Source organism: Triturus cristatus, chromosome 8 (assembly GCF_964204655.1).
Source record: "Triturus cristatus chromosome 8, aTriCri1.1, whole genome shotgun sequence".
Lineage (NCBI taxonomy): Eukaryota > Metazoa > Chordata > Amphibia > Caudata > Salamandridae > Triturus > Triturus cristatus.
This window is the reverse complement of record NC_140591.1, coordinates 1,348,594,348-1,348,617,776: the sequence shown is the minus strand read 5'-3', so window position 1 is coordinate 1,348,617,776 and position 23,429 is coordinate 1,348,594,348. Positions and strand designations below refer to the sequence as shown.

Here is a 23,429-nt window from a genome sequence, read left to right as displayed (position 1 = left end):
ATATTAGAGGCATTGAAGCCTAGATTAAAAGTCCCTAAATAAATAAGTAAAACATGGGACAAAAATATATAACAATTTACTGCTTCTGGTTGTATAATGCCCATTTTTATGTGATCCTGCTACCAGCGGCGACCCCTCCATTGGGGCGGAGGAGCATTACCCCCTTGCCACCACCCTCAAATAAAACAATATTAAAACGGGTTCTAACCTGTTATATTGTTTTATTTTAACCCCAATGGACTCGCTGCCAGGACTCTGGCTAATCTTGGGGATGGGTCCAGGGATGACACTGCTGGCGTGGGAATGGTAGTGCACTGTTTCAGTGCGCAGCGCATGACGGTTTGACTGGCACAGGCTCCCAGACTGCCTGGTAGCGCAAGTTGATGGCACTCAGGCCAATCCTGACACTGCTTTCTTGCAGCATAAGGGTTGGTTCAGTGCAGTCTGGGAGCCTAGGCCTAGAAGAAGACGAAGGAAGAGCACAATGTGGCTGGCGGCAGCGTTCAGGTAAGTCATTTTCTCTATTTTCTTTTTATTTTTTTTGTCCTCAAACCCCTCCTCCCACATCCCTCCTCCAGCCCGCCCTTAACTTTGTTAGGGGATGGCCTGCTACTGCCTCCTAAGCCGCACCTTTGGGAAATGTAGAGCGTAATCTATAGTTCATTCAAGATTGCACTTCACGTGTAGCTTTCTTTACCCTGGGCCCTTCATGTAGTCATATTCATTGTGTGTTAAACTGCATTATGTAGAAGAATGAAAAGCTACATGCATGCATGACTGCTTGTTTCCCCACAATTTTAAACTTGCAGGCATCCGTAGATCCGTAAATGCAGCTCCACACAGTTGGTGCCACATGTCACACTGCACTCGCACACTCAATGTAACCATACACTACCATATCATGTTTAAGCTCCCTAACTCTCACTCCTTTTCAAATGAAACTCATACAAAGGCGCAGAAACAAAACGCATAAGGTGCAACACTGATCCCCACATGACATCCAAATATTACACATATAGGCAACTTCAATGACACAAACTCATTCACCCATAGCACTCTCACAGAGTAGTGTGCTATAGGTCTGCAAATGCACTTAGGCATCTTGTCATAGGCATAAAACGCTACATAAAATAACTTCCATAGAGAGCAATACTTGTCATGATTATTTTACAATTAAAAAAGTAGGAATACAAATCCCAGAATACAAAACTCTGGGCTGGAAGCTCTACTCACACACGGCATGGGCAACTTGAGGTCTGTGTTACCTTTTTCATCAAATACACAATGTCTCCTGAAATTGGGGCAAAGAAGGCAATACTTGCCATTCTTGCTTCCTCTGCTGTCCACACAGTTTCAGGTCAGACTTATGTAGCAGCTCCATTTATGTGGTTATCCCTCACGTTCATATCTTTACAGATTCCCATGAGTTTTATAAGTGGAGGGGCACAAATCCCACAGTGATATCACTCTGTTTCTAGGGCTAATTTCAGACTTCACTTTGTCAAATGGGATGCTTGACCAACCAGCAAAATATTTAACTGCATGAGAGGCTCTAAAAATCAGATTCAGCAAACAAAGTTGAGAAGAATCTAGGTGGCCTACAAAATACCTGTTGCGGAAAAAAAAAATATATTATATATATATATAATATTAATTAAAAAAAAATATATATATATATACACATACGTGTGTGTGTGTGTGTGTGTGTGGAATATGTCTCTGCAATATGTGTGTAATATGGATCTACAAAATGTAGCTAAGAAACTGATTTCAGTTCCGTATTGTGTAAGCAGGAAACATTAGGTCAAATATCTTTATTTTATTTCTTTTCAATAGTGTAATTAGAATATAAAATTGGGAAGCATCTGTAATAGAGATTCACTGCCTGAAACAAACTGACCCACAATAATAAATTCACTATTTTTTCTTGTAATCCAGGAGTGTTTTTGGTATTTACTAACCCTCTCTTCCCTTTCTTTCTTTAATATATGCAGATAATGAATGGTAGAGACCTGTTTGAAAGTCACACAAAAAAAAAAATACAATCTTCTGTCTCCTATAACCATTTTCTCCTAACTTGGCCTTTCTCGATCCACTCCTGTGAATATTGGGTTAATGTGTCCTTCTTTCCACACTTTTTGTCTTAGCTGTGTCCTGACCTTCCACCTGTACCTTGTGTTTGCATAAAGGTTGGGAAATGCACTTCCAAATGGTTACCCCTAAGAGTGTTATTGGCTGTGCACCTTATTTTTATGTGCTTTTCCTGACTACTCACCTTTCAAAGTCCCATGCAGGCCTAAAATGACACTTGATAGAAATCGTGAGTCTTTATGTTAAGTACAGTGAGTAAGTTACGCATTCTTATTTCAATGACATGCTAATATGTTAACTTGTTTAACTATAGTGTAACTTAGATATCTTTCACTCCCATATATAAGGATTAGCCTGTTGTAAATCTGAAATGTTTTTCTTTTGGAAATCCGTCCTATTATTTTTTGCACGCAATGACTTTCATTTCGAGTTGCCCACAAACGTGTCCCCAAGGAGGCCACTCCCGAGAACTATGAGTAGTTCACTGTTTCCGATCTGACATTACTGGTTCTGGAAGCGCTGGTTTACGGGGTGTAGATGTATGTCTGAAGAGAGGCATGGGGTGCAGGCAGGGATACAGGCGAGCCCTGCCTCCACCTCCAACAGCACAGAAGAAGCAGTCAATATCAGCCAGCCAGGCTACCGTCTGGCATGGCTATGGATGACCAGACCACCGCAACCTTACCCCACAAGTGTTCAATACTTCAGAATGGGAGACACCCATGGTAACTTGCCCCCATTCCATAGAGTTTTAATTGTGATCCTGGTTAACTCACAGGGGGATATGGGACAGAGTCATTAATGCCGGCGCTCATTCCTCCCCATAGAGTATAGGGAGCACACGTAATAAGGCCCTCAGAAGCCAAGCATTAATGTGAGCAATACTAGCTATGATTGCAAAGGGCACCATATACACCGGAACATCCACTTATACTACAGAACCTGCAAAAGCACATGACCATAGCGCATCCGCAACGAGGCGCTACATTCCACATCTGGTTCCTACATGTAGTTCCATTGGATTCTTATGCTGCCTCCGAGCTGAACACCTCTTTATAGAGAGTGCAAAGCTTACCCATGCACTGGGAGGAAAAGGTGAATATGTCAAAGCCCTCGGGTCAGAGGAGGGGTGCCAATACCAGAGAACAGCTGTTTGATCATTAACACTGCATATGCTTAGTGTTTGTTATTTCTTTCTCCTTCTACGGTTCCTTTCATGAGTCACACACCAGAGTATGGGTTCGAGCAGTAAAGGTGCATGTCAAAGTGGAATAGAAGGGTTTTCAGATCTCAGCTCACACTCGACTTGAACAAGTTGCTTTTCATTCACACAAAAATACTGACAAATCTGCATAAGCGGTTGCTAGACAGTGGAGCAACTGCAAAGGGATTGTTAGGTTTTCTGTCAAATGCATGCACATAACCTTTACAGCATTGTTTTAGGTAAAGGCAGCATTACAAAATGTATTTTACGTATTTTTTATTTTTTTGTTTCTAAATTGTGCTTTTGTTCAGAAGAACACCTTGGCAGTGCTTAAAAATAATGCTTCTGTGGGATCTAGAACCAGTAGTTGGAGTGTAAAAAATGTATTGGAACTGTGAGCTTCAGGACAATAACTGTAGCATGGGGGAGGAGTAAATGCACATCAGAGGAGTGGCTACAAAGAACAAATAAAAAAACAAAATATTTTGCTGTCTTTTCAACTACAACTTGCCGCCAACAATAGTTGGTTGATCTGCACTCTCTACTGATACACATCTTTTCGATTTTTCTCCTAACCATAGATTGATAAGATCTAAACCTATATCCAGATCTCAGGTGTAGATGAGGTGCATTTACTTAATGAGCTGCATCACTAGGATTTTAATCTGACTAGCAGGCTACGTATGGATTTATGTAGGTAGTATATTAAGCCACTAAACTTAGTATTTTACTGCAATTTTTATGTGTTTGTGTGTGATGTGTATGTGCGGTGTGTGTGCATGGGAGAGGGAGAGAGAGAGAGAGATTCCTGCAGGTTACAGATTCTAATCTGATAAAACTGGGATGCAGCAGCACAATCGGGCAAGCATGTAATAAGCAAAGGGCGACCCAGGGATATGGTGCAATGCATTGGAGGCTTAAATGGGTCGTAGGTCATCCATAGGGTGATCTTGCCCAACTTCTTGCCTGCTTAACTCCAGTTTTTTGCTGCATCTTTTTGTTGGCCTTAGGACTCTGAGTCACTGCTAACTAGTCCTAAAGTGCATGTGCTTCTCCCCCAAACATGTTTACATTGGTGAATATCTGATTGGCATATTTAGGTTACTTATTAGATCCTTGTAAAGTGGTATACCATATACCCAGGGCCTGTAAACTAAATGCTACTTTGGGCCTTCAGCACTGAGTGTACCACCCACATAAGTAGCCTTTCAAACCTCTCTCAGGGCTGCCTTTGCAGGTCCAATGTGTGCAGTTTACTGATAGTTTGACTTGGCATTTAAAACCACCTGCAAAGCCATAAACTCCCATTTCATCATACATAGGTCAGCACTAAGGTAGGCCCTGGGTAGCCCTAAGGGCAGGGTGCTGTGTAAGTAAAAGGAAGGACATGTACTTCTAGGTTTTTCATGTATAGGTAGTGACAAACAGCTAAATTCATTTTCACTACTGTGACACATACTCCACTCAGAGGCTAGTATTGGGAATTTCTTAAAACACTTTAAAGCTGTAATTCCTGATTAGAAAAGAGCAGCGGCATGATGTTCCATATCTTTGAAATGGTAATGATAAATCCTCTTAAGTGATAAAGATGGATTTGCCATTACTATTTTAGAAATTCCACTTTTAGAAAGTGAACATTTGTCTGCTCTTAACTTTGCTCTGTGTGCCTGCAGCCTGTCTCCAATACACATCTTGGCAGGGTCACAGCTGCACTTTGTGCACTCCCCCTATACTGCCACAAACACAGGAAGGGTGGGTGTGACAGAGGACTCATCTGCATTCTGATATCCTTCCTCGACAGGAAGTGGGAGAGAGAGCTCAAACTTACATCTGAATAGGCTGTGTCCTGCCCCCACACACATGACTGATTACTCCCCCACAGATAGGCTGGCAGATAGGGCTGGGATTAAAGGGGACCCATGCACTTCAAGGAGCTGTCTTGAAATCACCCCGCCCCCCAAAAGGCACATTTGGGTATAAACACTGGGGCTCTGACCATACCACATCAGTACACTACTGGTCCTGGGAAGAGCTCTGCAGGAGTAAAGACTGGTGTGCTGTAAGGATTGCCACTTTTCCTTGACTGACTGTTCTCAGGAACTGCTTCTCTGCTTTGCTGAGATGCCCTGCTGACTTTACCCATCTCACTTGACCCCAGAATGACTCCAAGGGCTTGCTGGCTTGCCTCCTGTTTTCTGAAGTCTCAGGGACACAACACACTTCCTGCAACTCTGCTAGCTCTAAACTTCAATGTTTCAGGACGTGTTTTTAGAGCAATCAGGACATTTTTGCATTTTTGCTGTGCTTTGTGGTTCTTTACAGTTTTTTTTTACTGAATGTGCTCACAACTGCCACAAATGTTATACAAATAAAAGTTAGAATCTCCATCTGACACATATTTAGGTAATGTCTATTTTGCCTCTTGAGTGTTTCGACAACCACATTTGATTTTAAAACTGAAACTAAAAGCTGCAAAAAGAACATTCCCTGTTGGATAAAATTCCAGGAATGGATAAAGGAGATAGACAAGATATGAGAGTGGCAGCTGCGGAGCTCAAAGCCCAAAGGTTAGGGGCAAGAAGTATCTATGATTCTCCAAAGAAAAAAAGATTTTTGTGAAAGAAAAAATCACACCTTACCTGTAGTCTAGCCTGCCATTTACAATCCTGCTCCCAGCTCACACGGTGGTGGGTGGAAAGCGATATGGTCAAAGTTCTGGCTGCATTCTCAGGGTGAAATAAATCCACAATGTGAACAGCATAATGGGGTTCAGTCAGAAAACTGCCTCAACCCTCAGATCAGGAAGAGAAAGTGCTCCATGCCCGGAGTCTTTCAATGCATTATGGCTTTGCCTGAGTGGGCTGATTTGATGCTCTGCTCAGGTACAGGAAGTCTGTGGCGTTTCTCCACCCAGCCGCAGAATAAAACCTAACTGAGCATATTTGTTTGGATGGCCTAAGACGGCCGGCCAAGCAGACATTCACACTTAGAAGTGCAGGAACCTCTCTTCCCTGTGACTCCAGCACTGCCACCCTCTAAACACTATGGCTCACCCAGCAGCTAAAAAATAAAACAATAATAAAATATCATTTTATTTTTCAGCTGCTGGCTCAGAGCCGGTAGGGCGACGCTCCTCCGCCATTGCGAAGGAACCATCACTGTGCAAGGGTTGCCTTTATGCCAATTACTATGTGCAAACTAAAAGTGTCAAAATGCACACCCATGCACACAGGAAATTTGACAGTTTACAGTAAAAGGCTATACACTGTTTGCTCAAACTGCAATGAATTTCTATGATTTAACTAGCTGGCATGATGACCTATCTCTCCACTATGGCGCAGCAGCGGCTGCTCCCATCCGGGGGTGGTAAGGGTGAGGGGAGACGAATTAAACAAAAAAAACAGACTTGCCTTTAAAGGCTGACTACCACCTCTCCTCCATCCTCTGTCCTCCTTCTCTTCCTCTTCCTGTCCCAGATGGCAGCAGGAGACACCTGGGCAAACAGGATCCCCTAAGCCAATCACAATGCTGCAGTGCAGGATTATGATTGGTCTGAGCGCCGTGGATTGGCGCTTAGACTGAAACAGGGAGCCTGTGCATGTTCCTGACCAGGCTGTGTAATTCAGCCTGGTAGGAACATGGAAAATGCAAATGATCTGTTTGTTCGGCCCAAGAAGGCCGGCCAAACAGTTCATGCGCACTTAAGGAATGGACTGCACCCTTCCTCTGCTCTGGCCAGCCCCGCCCGCCACTGACTGCAATAGCAAAAATCGAATGATAATAACTGTATGTTATTATTTTATTTTTCCTTTTCTGCAGTGGCGCAACCCTCCTCCATCTTAGCGGAGGAGCCACCAATGCTACGGCGATGATATTGATATATATTTTAAATCGAATAAAATGAGGAATGAATTCCTTCAAACTGAAGAAACTTTCCTAGGCGAACATACTGAGGCGTCAAATTCAGACTAAAGCCTTCCCTGCTTTGTTATGCCTGGCTACAAATCTGGTGAATATAACAAGATGAGGAAACCTTTCTAAAAGACATTTCAAATTGGATTTGAAACCTACCATTTAAAGTTCAAAGACACAAAGAAAGAGTGTAATGGTAATTATATGAACGTTGCTCCACATCAGCATGGATTCAGCAGAAATAGTTACAATAAAAATATGCAGACAGTATGCAAAGCCTTGTTAATTCATTGTGCATGAAAAATGTCAGCAAAATCGTCGTTAATGTTTTTAGTATATTGTGACTGGACAATAATTTGATACATATACTTAGGCTGTTCAGAGAGTGGATTATTTAACAATTTCTTAGTTCTAGCTATAGTTCTGTTACAATGATAGATCAGAAATGAATGTTAAAGTCTGGCATTTTACCTTTTGATATTTTGCCAGATTATTGTTTTTTTTAAAAAAACATCATACATGACAGACACACATAGAGTGACATTTGGTCAGCGGCAGTGCTTAATTAAACAATAAGTGCCAGTGCCCTACTCGTGAGGCCAGCACTGCTTGCACCAACCTCAGCCCCTGCCAGCGCCGCCCATCACAGAATCAACACCACTACTAACAAGTGTGACAATTCGGAGTAAAACAAGGCCCCCAAAGCAATAGGAATGGTTTGGCGGCAGTTGTTTGTTGGTTTAAATGCATATTGAAATAATAATCAACTGTTGTTCTCATCTTTAAATTACACAAACATCGCCACTTTGTTGCAGCTGTCATAAGTGCTGGTGTTGATAAATAAGTGCCATTGTCAAGCACCTGAAACCATCGGCTCAAATTAAGCACTGGTCAGCGGACTTCAGCTACTGCCATATTTAATTGTCTTTTTCACATTTTGCTGGCACCCATCAGAGCGTACAGTATAGAATAATGGCGTAACCCACTTTACCCTTTATGTCCCATCACTTTGAACGACTCCACAAAGCTTTGCACACTGTTCACAATGGCCTGAAAATCGTTGCATACTCATTAGCAACAAAGTTGGCAAAAAGTGTGCTTTTTAAAAAAAAAAAATTCTTCTAAGAAGTTTGAATACCAGCTATTAACTTGTCTGCTCCTGGGTGCCCAGTTAAATGCTTATTAGATTTCTCGATTCTTCTTAAATTTGCAGTAATGGAGTTACATTGTAAATTTGTAGCACACTGTGATCTGGTAAGGTAGTTCTTTTATTCCTCTCTCCTTCACTAACGATCGTAAAATGTATAAAGCAACTGGAAGGCTTGCTATTGAAAAAACATTGAGAGTGAAACAGACACATCAGTGAATGTTTTTATATTTAAAATTTGTAACACAAGCATATGGCAGTTATATAAGGAAGTTTATTTGTTTATTTTTTGGGGATATGCTTGTGATAATATATTAAAATACAACCTTTGCAGCAACTCACCAAGACCTCACCTATTTGCTTTGCCAATGGTTGTTTATTTCCCCTATTACTCTGAGTGTAAATGCTGAGCAAGTTACTGAGATGGGATTGTGAAATATTTCTTGACAGCCAGAAGATTGGTAAGATTGTCAAAGGACATGTACACAAAAAGCATAGCACTTAACCCCTTCCATGCTGTGCAAATTCCGCCGCTGTGCTGACGGTTTCTTGCGCGGGCGTGGTCACGACGGAACGGTTCCGTCATGAGCACAGCTCAACCGTGGCTCATGACGGAACCGTTCCGTCATGAGCACCGAAGGGGTTAAGCACTATGCATGGCTGCTGCATTTCTCTACTTACTGTTTGTCATGGAAGTCTATTAATGATGACTATTGTCTTGTAGTCATATCACAACCTCAAGACTCATGTACATCACCTTCAACAGACTCACAAATTTAACAAAGTCAGTAGAGATTAATGTGATGATTTTGCAATCTGTACCTACAACTGTTAGCTTCAATTCCATAGGGGGCTTTTTACTCCCATGTGAGCCCATTCCAAATCAAAACAGAAAGTCTTTCTTCAAATTCCATTAAATGTATTCTTGAGATGTTCAACACTGCAGTTTAGCAGAATACTGATTATCAACATCCCTAATAAAGTTAAACATCGAAAACCTAACATACTAATGTAATTGAAAGTGAATGTGGACGCATTAGTGATAGGTGGTCAAGTTCAAATGTTTTATAATGTTACACCAGACTTTAATGCACAGCAATCTTCCTACATAGAGTAAGGCAATGCTGGTTGCTCCTGGGAAAATTGACAGATTGGTGCTTCCATTTAAATCTTCTCTAGTTTGAAAAGGGGGAAGATACCTGAGTTAGCCATGAAAGTACCTACAATCGTGCCCATGAGTTTAGTCTTCTAAGCAGATGCCAAAAATGTCTATCCCATTGGAGTGATATGGAAATTGATGGGTATGCCAGGGCATAAGATCCATGTTCAATCTAAGATACTACTATGGAATTCCATAGATTTCTGGGGTCTCAGCCAGATATTTGCTCATTGGAGGCTGAAGATGTCCCACGCTAACTGCTGCCAACAAATATAGTAAAAGCATGTTTTTGCAGAAATAGCAGCCATTCTGTTCGAAATGCCCCTTATAATGCAGGGTTGGACAGGATTATTTGAGGTGTACTGCTTCTGGAAAGGAACCATTTGAAAAAAGGAAATAGTATCTAGGAGCCTAGGAGAAATAGTACCTCTGTCACTTCCATCTGACTATTATACAATAATGCCCAGTTTGAGTAGAACTCATTATAGAATACATTTACATTTTAATTCACTACTACTACTACTGCTACTACTACTACTACTACATTTCAAAATAAGAGTGACAGAAATTCTCTGTGACTGTAAGATCAGTTCACTCTATGCACATATTACTTATGCATTCACACTAAATAAAGTTGCAATTATATCTAGGACACGCATGAGTCCTTACAAAAAAGTAATATTTTGCACATTGAATAAATAATGGAAATGAGAACTTTTTAGAAGGGTAGACTGTGTTCTGGTAAATAATATCTTACTGTACCCTGAGCTCATCTGACAAAAGCCCTCTGCACAACATCTATACATATCTACCAGTGATTTGTAGGGTCATGAATGAAGGTTTGCCAGCTTATCATAGCGGGCAAATTACAGCGATCAGTAGGCATTGATTTGCAACCATTGCATCATGGTAACTGTAGTTTTCTGGGAACTTTTGAGGTTTTCAAAAAACATTAATTTGTGACATGTTTTTGCAAGTTTTTGTTCTGTGATTCTTGTGGGATTTCTGTTTTCTGTAGGAAAGCACATCATTTTTTTGGTTCCCTCCATTTCTTCCTATATGATTATGCTTGCTTTAGAAGTCAGTGGACTACGCCCCTGATAAGCAGTAGCAGAGCACCTGTGCATTCCCCTGAAACATGTACTGAGTGTTAGATTTGCCAAAATGGTTCATTTTGCTTTACTGTAAGACTGTTGCAGATAGGGCAAAAATTGTACCAATGGCATGGAAGTTAAATGTAATTTGTGGGTGTGGTGCGTATTTACACCATGCTCAAATATAGTAAAGATACATGGCTACCAGGAACACAATGAGGCTATGTTTTTGTTGCAGTTTAAACTCACTATAGTGACACGTAGACTGTAGGCGTTCCTTTAGCATGTAAGAAAGCCTAGCTTTAGAGAATAATAATTCACCACCACAGTGTGTTTCGTAAGCCTATAGGGATGGGTGCATTATTTGTAAACAGCTTCAAACTACATATTGGAAATAGTGTGCAATCACAGTAACTAAATAGCCAAAACCAGTTTTCACTGTGTAGCGTAAGCTAGATTATCCATGAACATGCCTAGATATAATTAGTATGCCCAATTTATATATTTGCGAGGGAAAACACTAGTAATTTTTCAGAGTTATTTTCCACTCAGTTTAAAAAATCTCATTTTATAACGAAAGTACATTTTTGATAATATTAGTGGGAAAATTATTTTGATAAAATATTACATTTTCCTGCCCAGGCAAAACTGGCTTAGAGTCAGTTTGGCTCTTCAGCTTAGAGCAAGGGGTTCTTAGTTCAAATGTACAACCCTGCTCCTCAGAGAATAATTGTGTGAGTAAGAGTAAGAGAAAAGAGTAAGGCAGGTGTGTTGTCAACAGTTGGGTACTTAACATGAATTAGACATGTGGTAGGTGCAGGAAAAGTTGGCTGGGCAAACAGTGTTTTGTTCCTGAGAGTGAGAGGGAACCTTATTTAAATAGGGGAGTGGTTTAGGGAAAGGCTGTTCTTGCTCTAATGGATAAAAGAGTTAGCTATTTTGGATTTAGGGCTTCTGGACATTTTTAAAGTAAAGCAAAGCAGAAGTATGGTAAAAAGGAGATGTGTATAAGACAGGAAAGTAGATTGGAGAGCTGGGTGGGGATCGCTGGCTAAGTCACAGGAGAAGACAGTTTCCACACCACCACCTCCCCAGACTACTGCTTGCATTGAGGGACAAGAAATGCCCTTCAGTGTTCAAGTGGTTGCCCTCCTGCTTGATTGTTTCAAGGGCTCAAAAAGCAGAAGGATTCATTACATCAAGATGTCCAAGTTGACCACTGAGGACTGGATAGGAGGTTTATAGGCCCTGCAGATTTCCTGCACTGGTGTTATGCTACTATGGTGCCTGCTGTCACCCTGGCAGGGTGCTTTTAAATTGAAATTATGTGCAAATTCGACTTTGGATTTAAAGGTACTTCCAAAGTATTATTCTACCTTATTTGTACATATAAGTCATCCGAAAGATCTCCCCTAGGTGCCCCAGGGATAGGATACCGTTTTGACTTTATAAAATATGTTTTATGAGCCCTAGTGAGGGAAAAACTGCCAAGTTTGTTTTTCCCTATTGCAGTGAATGGCTCCATAGGCTAACATTGAAATATTTTATTGAAGTATAATAATTGTAAGGAGCCATGTAAAAATTATACTTCATGATATCAAATTAATAGTTCAGATAAATCCAACAATTTACCACTGTTGAATTTGTCATATCTTTTACAAGAAATTAGTTATTAAACTTTGTTTTCTGTGATCCAAAGTTCAGCTTTGCAGCTGCTCGCTCCTGATTGTCCAGCCTTTTCCCAGGCTGTGTCAGTGCTGCCTGATGAGGTGTAAAGTTTCCTGTCAGAGGACACACTAGGTTTCCTGTGGGCGTAGAAGTACAAGCTGCAGAGCAGATTGCAGGAAATTGGTGGGGGTAGCAAAATTGGTCATAAAAGATAGATTGACACTTTAGGACAGCACAAACCCACCCCCACATCCTGCTTTTTCGGCCACACAGAAGGCTCTGTAATATGTTTAGGGAGGGGTTTGGAAAGGAAAAATTAGCCACATCAGTAGGTTGGGTTAGCCTGATACAGCTTCTCTAGAGAGACTTTCTCAATGTTGAATTTTGATAGAATGGTTCTTTCTGGAACAAGAATGTGTACACCTTGGAGGAAGTGATCATACACCTGGGTAGTACCCTGCATTCCATTGGTCTGGGGTGCCCCCTTGCTTGACACCCAGAAACCATGTATAAATATGGGAGAGCTGCATAGCTCCTCAGATATGCTGCCTGAAAAGACAAGAAGACGAAGGACTGCCCTGCTGACTCCTTGGTCTGCTCCAAGAGGACTGCACTCACCAGGTTTGCACCTGCTGCACACTGTGGGACTCTGCACCAGAAGGACTTTGCCTGGCTCTGAAAGTCTATGGAGTGAACTCCCTGCAAGCTACAGGTTAACAGAACCTACCAGCATAATTTTCACAAAGAGTCCCCATCCTGGAATGCATGCTTTGGACATTTAAGGATTTGGTCAGGTGCATTGTGTGAATTGTAGTCCAGACATCCCAAGGACCACGTAGGTAGATCCCAGACCCTTGGATTTGTGCTTTGGACACTTTAAAACCCTCAAGAGGAACTTCCAGGAGAAAGTTACAGAACGTTGGAGCAATTTTTCGAAAATGCTCCATAAGGTGACCGACTTGACGTCGAGAGTCAAGCCAGCTACCTTCAACCATGAACTGGCCTGGATTTCAGGTTCATCCTACTGAAAGTGCCAGAGTTCCAGACTTCCAGGATGTGACCAGTGCCTAGCAGAAAGTCAGGCCGGCAAGCCTGCACCAAATTCGGCCTGACGAAGTACCTTGCTAACGTCGGGAGAAAAATCACCAGAAAAATGACGTGTGAAGGTAAAATTTGGACTGAGGCCTCCCGCTTAGTGTATCAACAAGGGCTCCATCGCGGTCAGCCTCAAACTTTGACCTTGTCCCGGTCAAGGGTGACCAGATGTCCCAAAGTGGCGCTTTATGAATTTAAGCACCAGAAAGTGTTTATTCTATAAAAATTCATATCTCTTGTTCCCTACATTGGAGTTTTGTCGTTTTGGTGTTTATTTGTTCATAAAAATATATTTTAATAAATCGGAGTTGGATTTTTATTGTGTGTTGCGTCTTACTCATTTAATGTCTTGATGTTTTAAAAGCATTACACACCCATCTGCTAAGTTACGCCTGCCTGCTCATTTCCAGCTACCAAGGTTTGAGCAAGAGAATAATTTATGGAGACCTCGACTGACCCTTTTTGTGTGTTTGTGGCCTTATTAATAGTGGTAAGTCACTACTTATCACTACTAATAATCCACTTTCCAACACAGAGGTGTCCTGGGGTTTAATTTTCTACTACTCCACAATTACTATGAGATATCTATCAGCTTGGGCAACAAATCCATGTCACTGACATTGTTCTATCATGTAAAATTCGGTAGAAAATACTTGGAATTTTGGAAATTTAATTGTGCAGATAGTCGTTTTCACGAATTATGGCAAAGACAAATATGTTGCATTATTAACAAACAGAAATATTAATATGAATAGAACTTACCAAACACTTGGAGAAATATCTCCCTTTCTTCAAAACCTGCAACGTTTGTAGCTCTACAGACATACGAACCACCATCACTACTTATGATGTGTTTGATTGTTAATTCAGTGTTACTTCCTCTCAGTGCATATTTCTCACCCTCTTCAATAAGTTTTCCATTCCTAAACAAGGAACACATAGGTATGTGTTAACGTGTTATTCAGATTTCACAAACTGAACTGCTGTTTAGGAACAAACTGACAATAGTGGAAATTTTCACAAGACAGGAGCAAAATGTTGATGGTGTTTGGGGAGCATTGAAAAATGTTATGCAAAACAAAGATAGCTAATAATTGATCATTGTTATATACACATATATCGTTTTGGTATACATATCCATGTGGTTTTAAATCATATACATTCATGTACTTGGAAAGTTCATAGACTGCTTTCCAGTATTTTAAAAAAATGTTCACACTACAAGCATATAGAATAACCTCCAGAAATGCAGTATGTCCATCTAATGATGATTCTTACAATGAACTCAATTATCATTGAAAGGAATAAGAATCTGTCAATCATACATTTTGCAGTCAAACATTTACCATTGTCCTTCACAGAGAACATACACAGGTCTTTGTAGACTAGAAAAGCTCTCATAGAAAACATATACAAAATGGACCAAAAAAATCAATCTTCAGATATATGCCTTTCCTCTCACACCAATTCTCAATATTACCTCAGATGACACCCTTGGAATTCAACATGACATCTCCCGCTCTGCAATGTTTTATATTACCCAGCAATGAAATCGTCATTCCCAAAACCTAGGAGGATGTCCTTGAAGTAGCCCATTAAGTCAAGTCATGCCTGCTGGAAGTTTAGGAGCTCAGCCTTTCAAACAGTGGACCATGACATTGAGCTTCAAATTCCTAATGAATACAACTGAGCATCATCTTATGTAGCTCCAACCATGTCTTGTTTTACCAGCCTGATCTCTTCAATAATTGCCTCTCTCCTCCTGAAAATCCTTGTGGATCTCAACTTAGTCACCCATGATGATGAAGCTGAATTTTAAACACACATCATAAACAAGACACACCTTTACCAGGTCCGAGAAGGCTGCCCTGCTGCTATTGACTAATGGGTGCCAGAGAGCCATATCAGGCTTATGAGATCCAAAATTGAACTTCTGTTTATGAACAGTAAGTCTCAGATAACCTCGTTAATTTCCAACACCCAGGCAAATGTCTGTTTGCACAGGTGCTGGAATTATGAGACTTGACAGACAGTCTGATTGTGCCTATAATAAATGTCAGCAGTGAAATATACAACATTTCTGGGTAAATAATGTCTGATAAGTACCGGGACATGCAGACTTTGATGCTGCATATTATGTTATTGGTTTTATTTACTGCACTGGATAAATACCAGTCTCCTGCTGTAATATTGATCGGCTGTGATGAATAACCCACCAATTATGTAGACCCGTCATTGAAGCATAAATGTAGATCACAACCAGCGACTCATTGCTGATCTGTCAATCAACCGTGCCATAAGTGCGAATGTTGCACTTGAAAAAACGCATTCCATAAAGCCCGGTAAAGGAATGTGATTGTAAGATCTGAAAAGTACCTCCATGTATTCTGCACCATAAGTTGGTTGAATGACGGCAGTGCATGAATGGGCGATACATCGAGGCTTCACTCTCTCTACTCAAGCTTCTGCATCACCGAAATGTGAGCCAAGGAATCTTAGGTAACAACTTATCTGTTTTTCGGTATTCGGGCGGTAAAAGAAAACACCAAAATGAAAGCATCCAAATGTATTCATTTACCGATTCATCTATTTGGATGGTTTATATCGGTTCATGGATACCTCAGGGACTGTGCACTTCAGAATAAAGTATAAATTGAGGAAGACAAATAGTTCAGTAGTTTATAGGGCATGCATTCCATCCAATAATCCCCAATCACCCCCATGAGGCCTGAAATGTAGTCAATTGTTATTCAGAATAATTTATACTGTAGGTGATTCCTGCTTTAAAAGCTTGTTATACAGCATTCTAAAGATTTAGACCTTAAAATCATATGGAGCTGCGGCTGTGGTTTTCCTTGGCAAGGTGTGTTGTGTAATGCGATGTGAAGTAGCTGAACAGAGATTACTGGTTGGGATACAGACAGGATTCTGCATGCACCATGGGCCATTCGCCCCATATGTTTTGTGTACAATGGAGATAATGTTGAATGTAAACCTCCCTTCAGCCAATGACGTGCTTTGAATACTGACTTTACATGTTCATGCTTTTTGAATGTTTAGTCACAATCTTGCTGCATGGTTCTACAGTCGGTACCTTGTTCTGAAATATTTTTTCCAAATTCCTGTATGTAGTGCATTGCAAAAGCCCATACATGCCAATAGCGAAAGGTGGTTCAACCTTTGATGAGTTAAGGTCATCTTAAGGACCAGGTTACTGTTCGTTTTCGTGCTGAGCTTGATGTTGATCCAGGGAAACCAATGAAGGATTCATGGGAAGGAGGAGGGACCAAGGTCCGGGGTGCAGCAGCGAGCTGATAAATGAATCTGCTTGGAGGAACATGGACTGTAGTAGATTATAACGATCCAGTAAGGGGATAACAATTGCCTCGGGGTTGAGCAGACCCGGCGTCAAGTGGTGGGCGTCCTGCGGCCGGAACATGAGTATTCCTCAGGAGTGACCAGGGGTAAGAGCTCCGGACTACAGTCCACGTTCCTCCAAGCAGCCTCATTTATTGCTTGCTGCTGCTGGTCCTGAAGATGACCTTAACTCATTAAAGGTCAGAACGCCTTTGACCTTCCAGCGCAATCACTGGCACAAATCAACTGTTCATATAATTGTCTAAACCTTTGCAAAACAATTCTTGTCAATATCAATCAGGAACCTGTAAGTACCTTGTAAATATTGTTATTTGTGTTTACCCTGCACCGTTCCTCGCTGTGTCACTTATCACTTGCGCATCTCAACATGTGTCCCACGAGCACTCATGTGCACAAGTTTTTTCAAGTTACTCCCACATTCATTGTAAACAGTGCTGATACTGATCCCATGCCTATTATTTGTCCTTAATACAAATTGCTTCTTGCATCTCTTACCTATCCTGGAGTCTCTCTTTTCTTTCTTTGCAACTGAATGTGCATGTGTACTCCTACCAGCATTTTAGTTACAATCATTTTAAATGATAACAATCAACTTAAATAACCCCGCACTACTCCCAGTGGAACAGCCGTATTACTTCCTGTGCTGAGTATGCATTTATTGTCTTCTGTCAAATTCACAAGGATTATTGAGAGCTCAATTAGTTTGAGTCTTTCCCCACATTGCTCACATTATCTACAAGTCTCAGTGTTTGTAGTCTCTTGTGGTACGGTATGTAGAAACATTTGTGTCAAACGTTGAAGTACTCTGCCCAAAGTTTCTGATAATGTTTTCTTTGTCTAAGATCTCATAAGCTAACCTTTCTATCCTCCTTTTTAACCTTTTACACCCTTAACTAAACCCTGGTGCCTTTATTTCTCACTTGCACCTCCAGGGTGAAAGGATCACCTACTGTAGGAAAAAGGAATTTGTTTTACCTTTAGTTTTCTATTGTGGGTAGATCTCCTAAGAGGGTGTAACAAGCAATCTCACCAATGTCTTATAGAAATGTCTCATGTCTGAGATGAGTGTTTTAATCAGTTTTTCAAAAGCTACAAGCAGCATAGATCCGCCCTCTTTTATTTGGGCTTGCATGACCTAGCTCCTCCCTGTATGTATCAGTAGCACTCCTGATTTTGTAACCCACATTCTTCCCTAAGTTACTGGAAGGTTTATATCTGGTGTATTTCGAACATGTGAACCAAAGTGTTACATCAAACCACTGAATGTTTTTTATTTATACCTGGGGTAAAATGTGTATTGTTCAGCAAGGATGTAAATGGTGCTGGGTACGAAGTCAAAAGCTTTCCCGCATTTGCAAAGTGAATTTAGTTACCGGGGACATATAGAGCCAGATATGTTACGTTTGTCAGGGTCCGATCATTACCACGCCTACCGAGGCCAACAGAACTACATTACCCAGGAGCCTCAGCGACCAACAGGATATAGGGAGCGCGGGCGCGAAGGATGTTGCGCGTAATTTTGAACTTTTGAATTTGTTCCCTACCTCGGCGGTGAGCGGAGGAGGGCAGAAGCGGAGCGCCGTCAGGAATACGGCGTGGGACTTTGGATGACTGGGAGGAAGACGCGAGCGGCCAGATGAGCGGCAAGACCGTGAGTACGCAGCGTATCAGATGCTGCGGGACCGAGCTTCGCTCCGAGTACGTCTCCTATCGAGAGACAGATAGGTGAGTTGTGGGGCAACTCTTTGAGGACATGATCATCAGCTGCCAGGTGAGAGAACCGTGGTTGGGTGCATAACAAAACATTAGGTATCGGGGTGTGGCAAACGAGGAAGGAACTCCGGTGAAGGAACCGGGTGTTTGCGGGAGAGCGCCGCCAATACAAATTTCAACGCACTTAGCAACGGAAGGGAGAAGCCTTAAGTTGCCTATTTACTTTGTGGGGAAATATCCGAGCCACAGGTGCAGGCAAAAAAGCCAACCTGGGATTATTAGTCGCTGGGAAATTCAAAGAGGAAGGGAATACGAGGAGTATGACTCGAGACTAAGGGGTACGGCGTTTGGAGAGCTTCATTATCTCCAGTGGAAACTTATGCTTTTGGTTCTTTTTCCGAGACAGTTCTTTACTCACAGGGAGTTACCGAAGGAGGTCCGCCACCCCGGACAAGCCTCTATATGTACGGGTATGCAAGAGTTGGGCTGGCAAGCGCTGCGTGTAACTTGTTGAATGTAATGGGTGTGATAATATCTGTCTTCTTTGCTTGATAGGTCTTAAGAGGGTAATTGGCGAGCTGGCTTTGTTCCGGTGTTGTGGCCTTTGGTTGATCCAGGTACCTACACTTCCTAGCGAGACCATACTGAGAGTAGTGGTGATTATCGTATTTTATTCCTGTCTGTTTTGTTTTTGCAGATTCTTTATTCCACTGCTGTCCCTTCCCTTTCCTTTCCCCCGCCTGATCTTTCACACACCCAGTTCCCTTCAGTGGTTGGGTGTGGGTCATATCTGGAGGTGGACCTATTTTCTGCTGCAACCGGATCCTGCGAAGCTGGGCTTGACAACGTTCTTGGGTATCCATGCAGCCTCCTACATGGATCTGCTTCAAAGAGTATGATTAACATAGCACTGTTCCTTTTGTGTTTCCACATGGGACAATTCAAGCAGATAGTGTAAGTGGGAATGTTGATAATATTTCAAAAGGTGTGGTATGCCCAGTCCTACTCAACTGTATGTCACTGTCCCCTATTACCATATAATTTATGACCTTTTTCTTTTCAATTAAGATTCATATATTGGATTTATAAAGTATGTATGCCATTGTAAAGGATAATCAGTGGCAGTGTATGTAATATGTACAATATTTTCAGTAGGGTTGTTATTCGAGCAGCCACTATTTGACTCATCCTCTATATTTGATTTGTATGCCAATTGTTTGATTCAATATTCACCATATTCTTAGATAGATATTTGACTGTAATTATGTCCAAGTATTCTAGGTCTCCCTAAATTTCTATATTGATTTTCAGGGTTTGTATAATCTCTGTTGGTTTTTAAGGTTTAGGTTTAGGCCCACTGATTTTGTGATATGATCTTAAATCTTGATAATAGTTGGTAATGTCTACAGTTCTGGTAGGAGTGTTAATGTTAATGTTATTGGAATTTATAGAGCGCTAACTGTTACCCGGAGGTATCCTGGCGCTATGTGAAAGCCTTCTGAAGATGACAGCAATGTGGGTATTAATAAGATTAATTTGAAAAGCCCATGTTTTTAGTGCCTTCCTAAAAGCCAGAAGATTGGTCATGCTTCTCAAGTGTAGTGGGAGGGCGTTTAATGCTTTGGCCGCATTGGCTACAAAGCTTCAGCCACCGCAGTTTGCTTTTTTTCACCACGACACCACCAAAAATTTTGCATCTGATGACTGCAATGCTCTCTTAGGTATATACCAACAACATCGCTGTTTTAAAAAGTCAGGCCCTGTTCCCTGCAGGGCTTTAAAGACCAAACATAAAGCCTTGAACTGAGTGCGCTTCTCGACCGGCAGCCAGTGCAGTTTTTTTAATTTGGCTGAGATTGATTCTAACTTTGGTGTGCCTGTGAGGAGCCTGGCTGCAGCATTCTGCAGGATCTGTAGTTTGTTCATCGATCCTTTGTGGATCTTGAGATACAGACTATTGCAATAGTCTAGTCTGGACATTGTTAACGCGGTAACCACTGTTTGTTGCACATCTTTGGGTGGAAGTGGCATTATTGTTTTGCAAGATCTGAGGATATATGATGTCGAGGACGCCACTGTATTCACCTGGTCCCTGAAGCTAAGTTTGTCATCTATCCACACTCCCAAGTTCTTCACCTTCCTAATAGTGGTGGGGAGCGAGCCCGAAGCCTCTGGCCAACAATCAGGGGTCCAGAAGTTGGATTGTTGCCAAACAACACAACCTCCGTTTTAGCAGAGTTGAGTTTTAAGCAGTTTTGAGCCATCCATACACCCACGATCCTTCCTGGATCACATCTGGCAGTATAGTCACCCACGTAGGAAGTCAAACTGAAGGCAAAGGATTCAATTTAGGGAGCCAATGAGGACACATAAATATTAAAAAGTGTTGGGCTTAACGACGACCCCTGTGGCACTCCACAGGGTAGAGAAAATGATTCTGCTTCAAATTTATCCAGGGCCACCGTTTGCGTTCTGTCAGAGAGAAAGAAATTGTGTACTTTCCAGGCCATGCCCTTAATTCCTATCTCATCCAATCGGTCCATCAGCAAAGCATGATGTAACGTATCAAATGCTGCAGACAGATCTAACATGATCAGTACAGCCTTTCCTCCCTGGTTAAGAATGGTCCTAATCTCATCTGTGGATTTGAGGAGCGCAGTATCCGTACTATGGCCCTCTCTGAAACCATACTGGGTTGGGTTCAGCGCCTGAGATTCTTGCAAAACCTGTTAGAGCTGAGCGTTCATGTTTCTTTCTATAATTTTCACCGGGAGTAGTAATCTGGAGATAGTTGTAAAATAATTTGGATCATTGGTGTCCAAACTAGGTTTCTTCAGCAGGAGCAGAATTGATGCCTATTTCCAGTCTCTAAGGAAGTATCCTTCCAAGCACATTCTGTTAATGATGGAAGTCAATTTTCATGACACTGGCTCTGCAGCTAGATTTACAATGGAAATCGGACAAGGATCATATGGAGAGCCTGACTTGACTTTAGCAAGTAGATTGAGAGTGTCTGATTCTGTTAAAAAGGTGAAACTGTCAAATAGTGGGGCATCATTTTTTACTCTCATCTGGCCACTTGTGAAATCAATCGGGGTTTTTGCTGTGGAGTGTGAAAAAGTTAGTAAAATACAATAAACTTTATCAAAGAAGAATTTGGCCACTTTATTACACAACTCTTGACTATCTGGGATGGTAGGAGAGCTTGAAAGGGCTAAGGTATTTACTATTTTAAAAGCTCTTTAGGCGAATGTTTGGCAAATTAGTAAAATACTCTTGTTTTGTTCTTTGAAGCAGCTGTTTATAATATGCAAGACTTAATTTATATTTCCTTTTATCCTCTTCCATGTATTCCTTCTGCTAGTTTCTTCCCAGGTGCGTACAGGTCAATTTTTGGTCCTTAAGCTCCTGAGAATACGAGGTGGAGGAAGGCTGCTGCTAAGTGTGGCAAAGAAGCTTTTTGGGTGCTAACTTGTTCCCAGCGGCTTCTAAACACTTAGTATAGGACCTGGAGTGCAGGGGTTAATGTTTCTGAACTAATCATGTTGAGCATAATATTATGTGTGAAATCTATTGCTTTAAAGTTGTCTGGCTCCAGTTCCACTCCCCTGATGTTTTTTTTTTTCAAATCTGTTGCAGGAACGGTTTCAGGGCCAAGGTGAACAGCAAAGGGGTCAGGCCTCACCCTACTCCTTCCTCTTTTGATGTTAACCTTATCAGTAAGTCTGCCATTAACAATGATCCTCACCCCTAGATTCCTATATTGTAGCATAATTACCCATGCAAAATGGAGCTGCAACACAATCTTTAGGATACTGATCACCAAGGTCCTATCCACCCTATCAAAGAAATTTGTGGCATTAGGTGACAATGAGACTGTTGCATTAACCCCTCCGAGAGCCACACCAATAATATTTTTTTAGTTATTTGTATAGTCACAAGTTTCCCTTCCTAGAGTAAAGCATGTTTGATTGCGTTTGATCAAGTCTGGGAACAATTTATCTAATCCTATCACCACTTTGACACACAGTTTTGCATCCAGTTTGAGAAATAAATTGGACCTTTAACACTAGCAATCGGTGTTAGCTTTTGCGTGTTTATGAACTTAACTAATTTATGCCTTAGTCAAGGATAGAGTCAGCGCTGCATCTGTGGGTGGAAGTGGCATTATTGTTTTGCAAGATCTGAGGATATATGATGTCGAGGACGCCACTGTATTCACCTGGTCCCTGAAGCTAAGTTTGTCATCTATCCACACTCCCAAGTTCTTCACCTTCCTAATAGTGGTGGGGAGCGAGCCCGAAGCCTCTGGCCAACAATCAGGGGTCCAGAAGTTGGATTGTTGCCAAACAACACAACCTCCGTTTTAGCAGAGTTGAGTTTTAAGCAGTTTTGAGCCATCCATACACCCACGATCCTTCCTGGATCACATCTGGCAGTATAGTCACCCACGTAGGAAGTCAAACTGAAGGCAAAGGATTCAATTTAGGGAGCCAATGAGGACACATAAATATTAAAAAGTGTTGGGCTTAACGACGACCCCTGTGGCACTCCACAGGGTAGAGAAAATGATTCTGCTTCAAATTTATCCAGGGCCACCGTTTGCGTTCTGTCAGAGAGAAAGAAATTGTGTACTTTTCAGGCCATGCCCTTAATTCCTATCTCATCCAATCGGTCCATCAGCAAAGCATGATGTAACGTATCAAATGCTGCAGACAGATCTAACATGATCAGTACAGCCTTTCCTCCCTGGTTAAGAATGGTCCTAATCTCATCTGTGGATTTGAGGAGCGCAGTATCCGTACTATGGCCCTCTCTGAAACCATACTGGGTTGGGTTCAGCGCCTGAGATTCTTGCAAAACCTGTTAGAGCTGAGCGTTCATGTTTCTTTCTATAATTTTCACCGGGAGTAGTAATCTGGAGATAGTTGTAAAATAATTTGGATCATTGGTGTCCAAACTAGGTTT

The 23,429-nt window shown here is 41.5% G+C and overlaps 1 protein-coding gene across 2 annotated transcripts in view; it reads right to left on the bottom strand.

Moving 5' to 3' along the window:
* Nucleotides 1-23,429, bottom strand: part of NCAM2 (neural cell adhesion molecule 2) — a 1,313,898-nt gene that overhangs the window by 466,013 nt on the left and 824,456 nt on the right. For both annotated transcript variants that reach the window (XM_085623062.1, XM_085623061.1), the window contains exon 7: nt 14,133-14,293. In XM_085623062.1, coding sequence (XP_085479188.1) covers nt 14,133-14,293 — 161 coding nt within the window. The remainder of the gene's footprint in view (nt 1-14,132; nt 14,294-23,429) is intronic.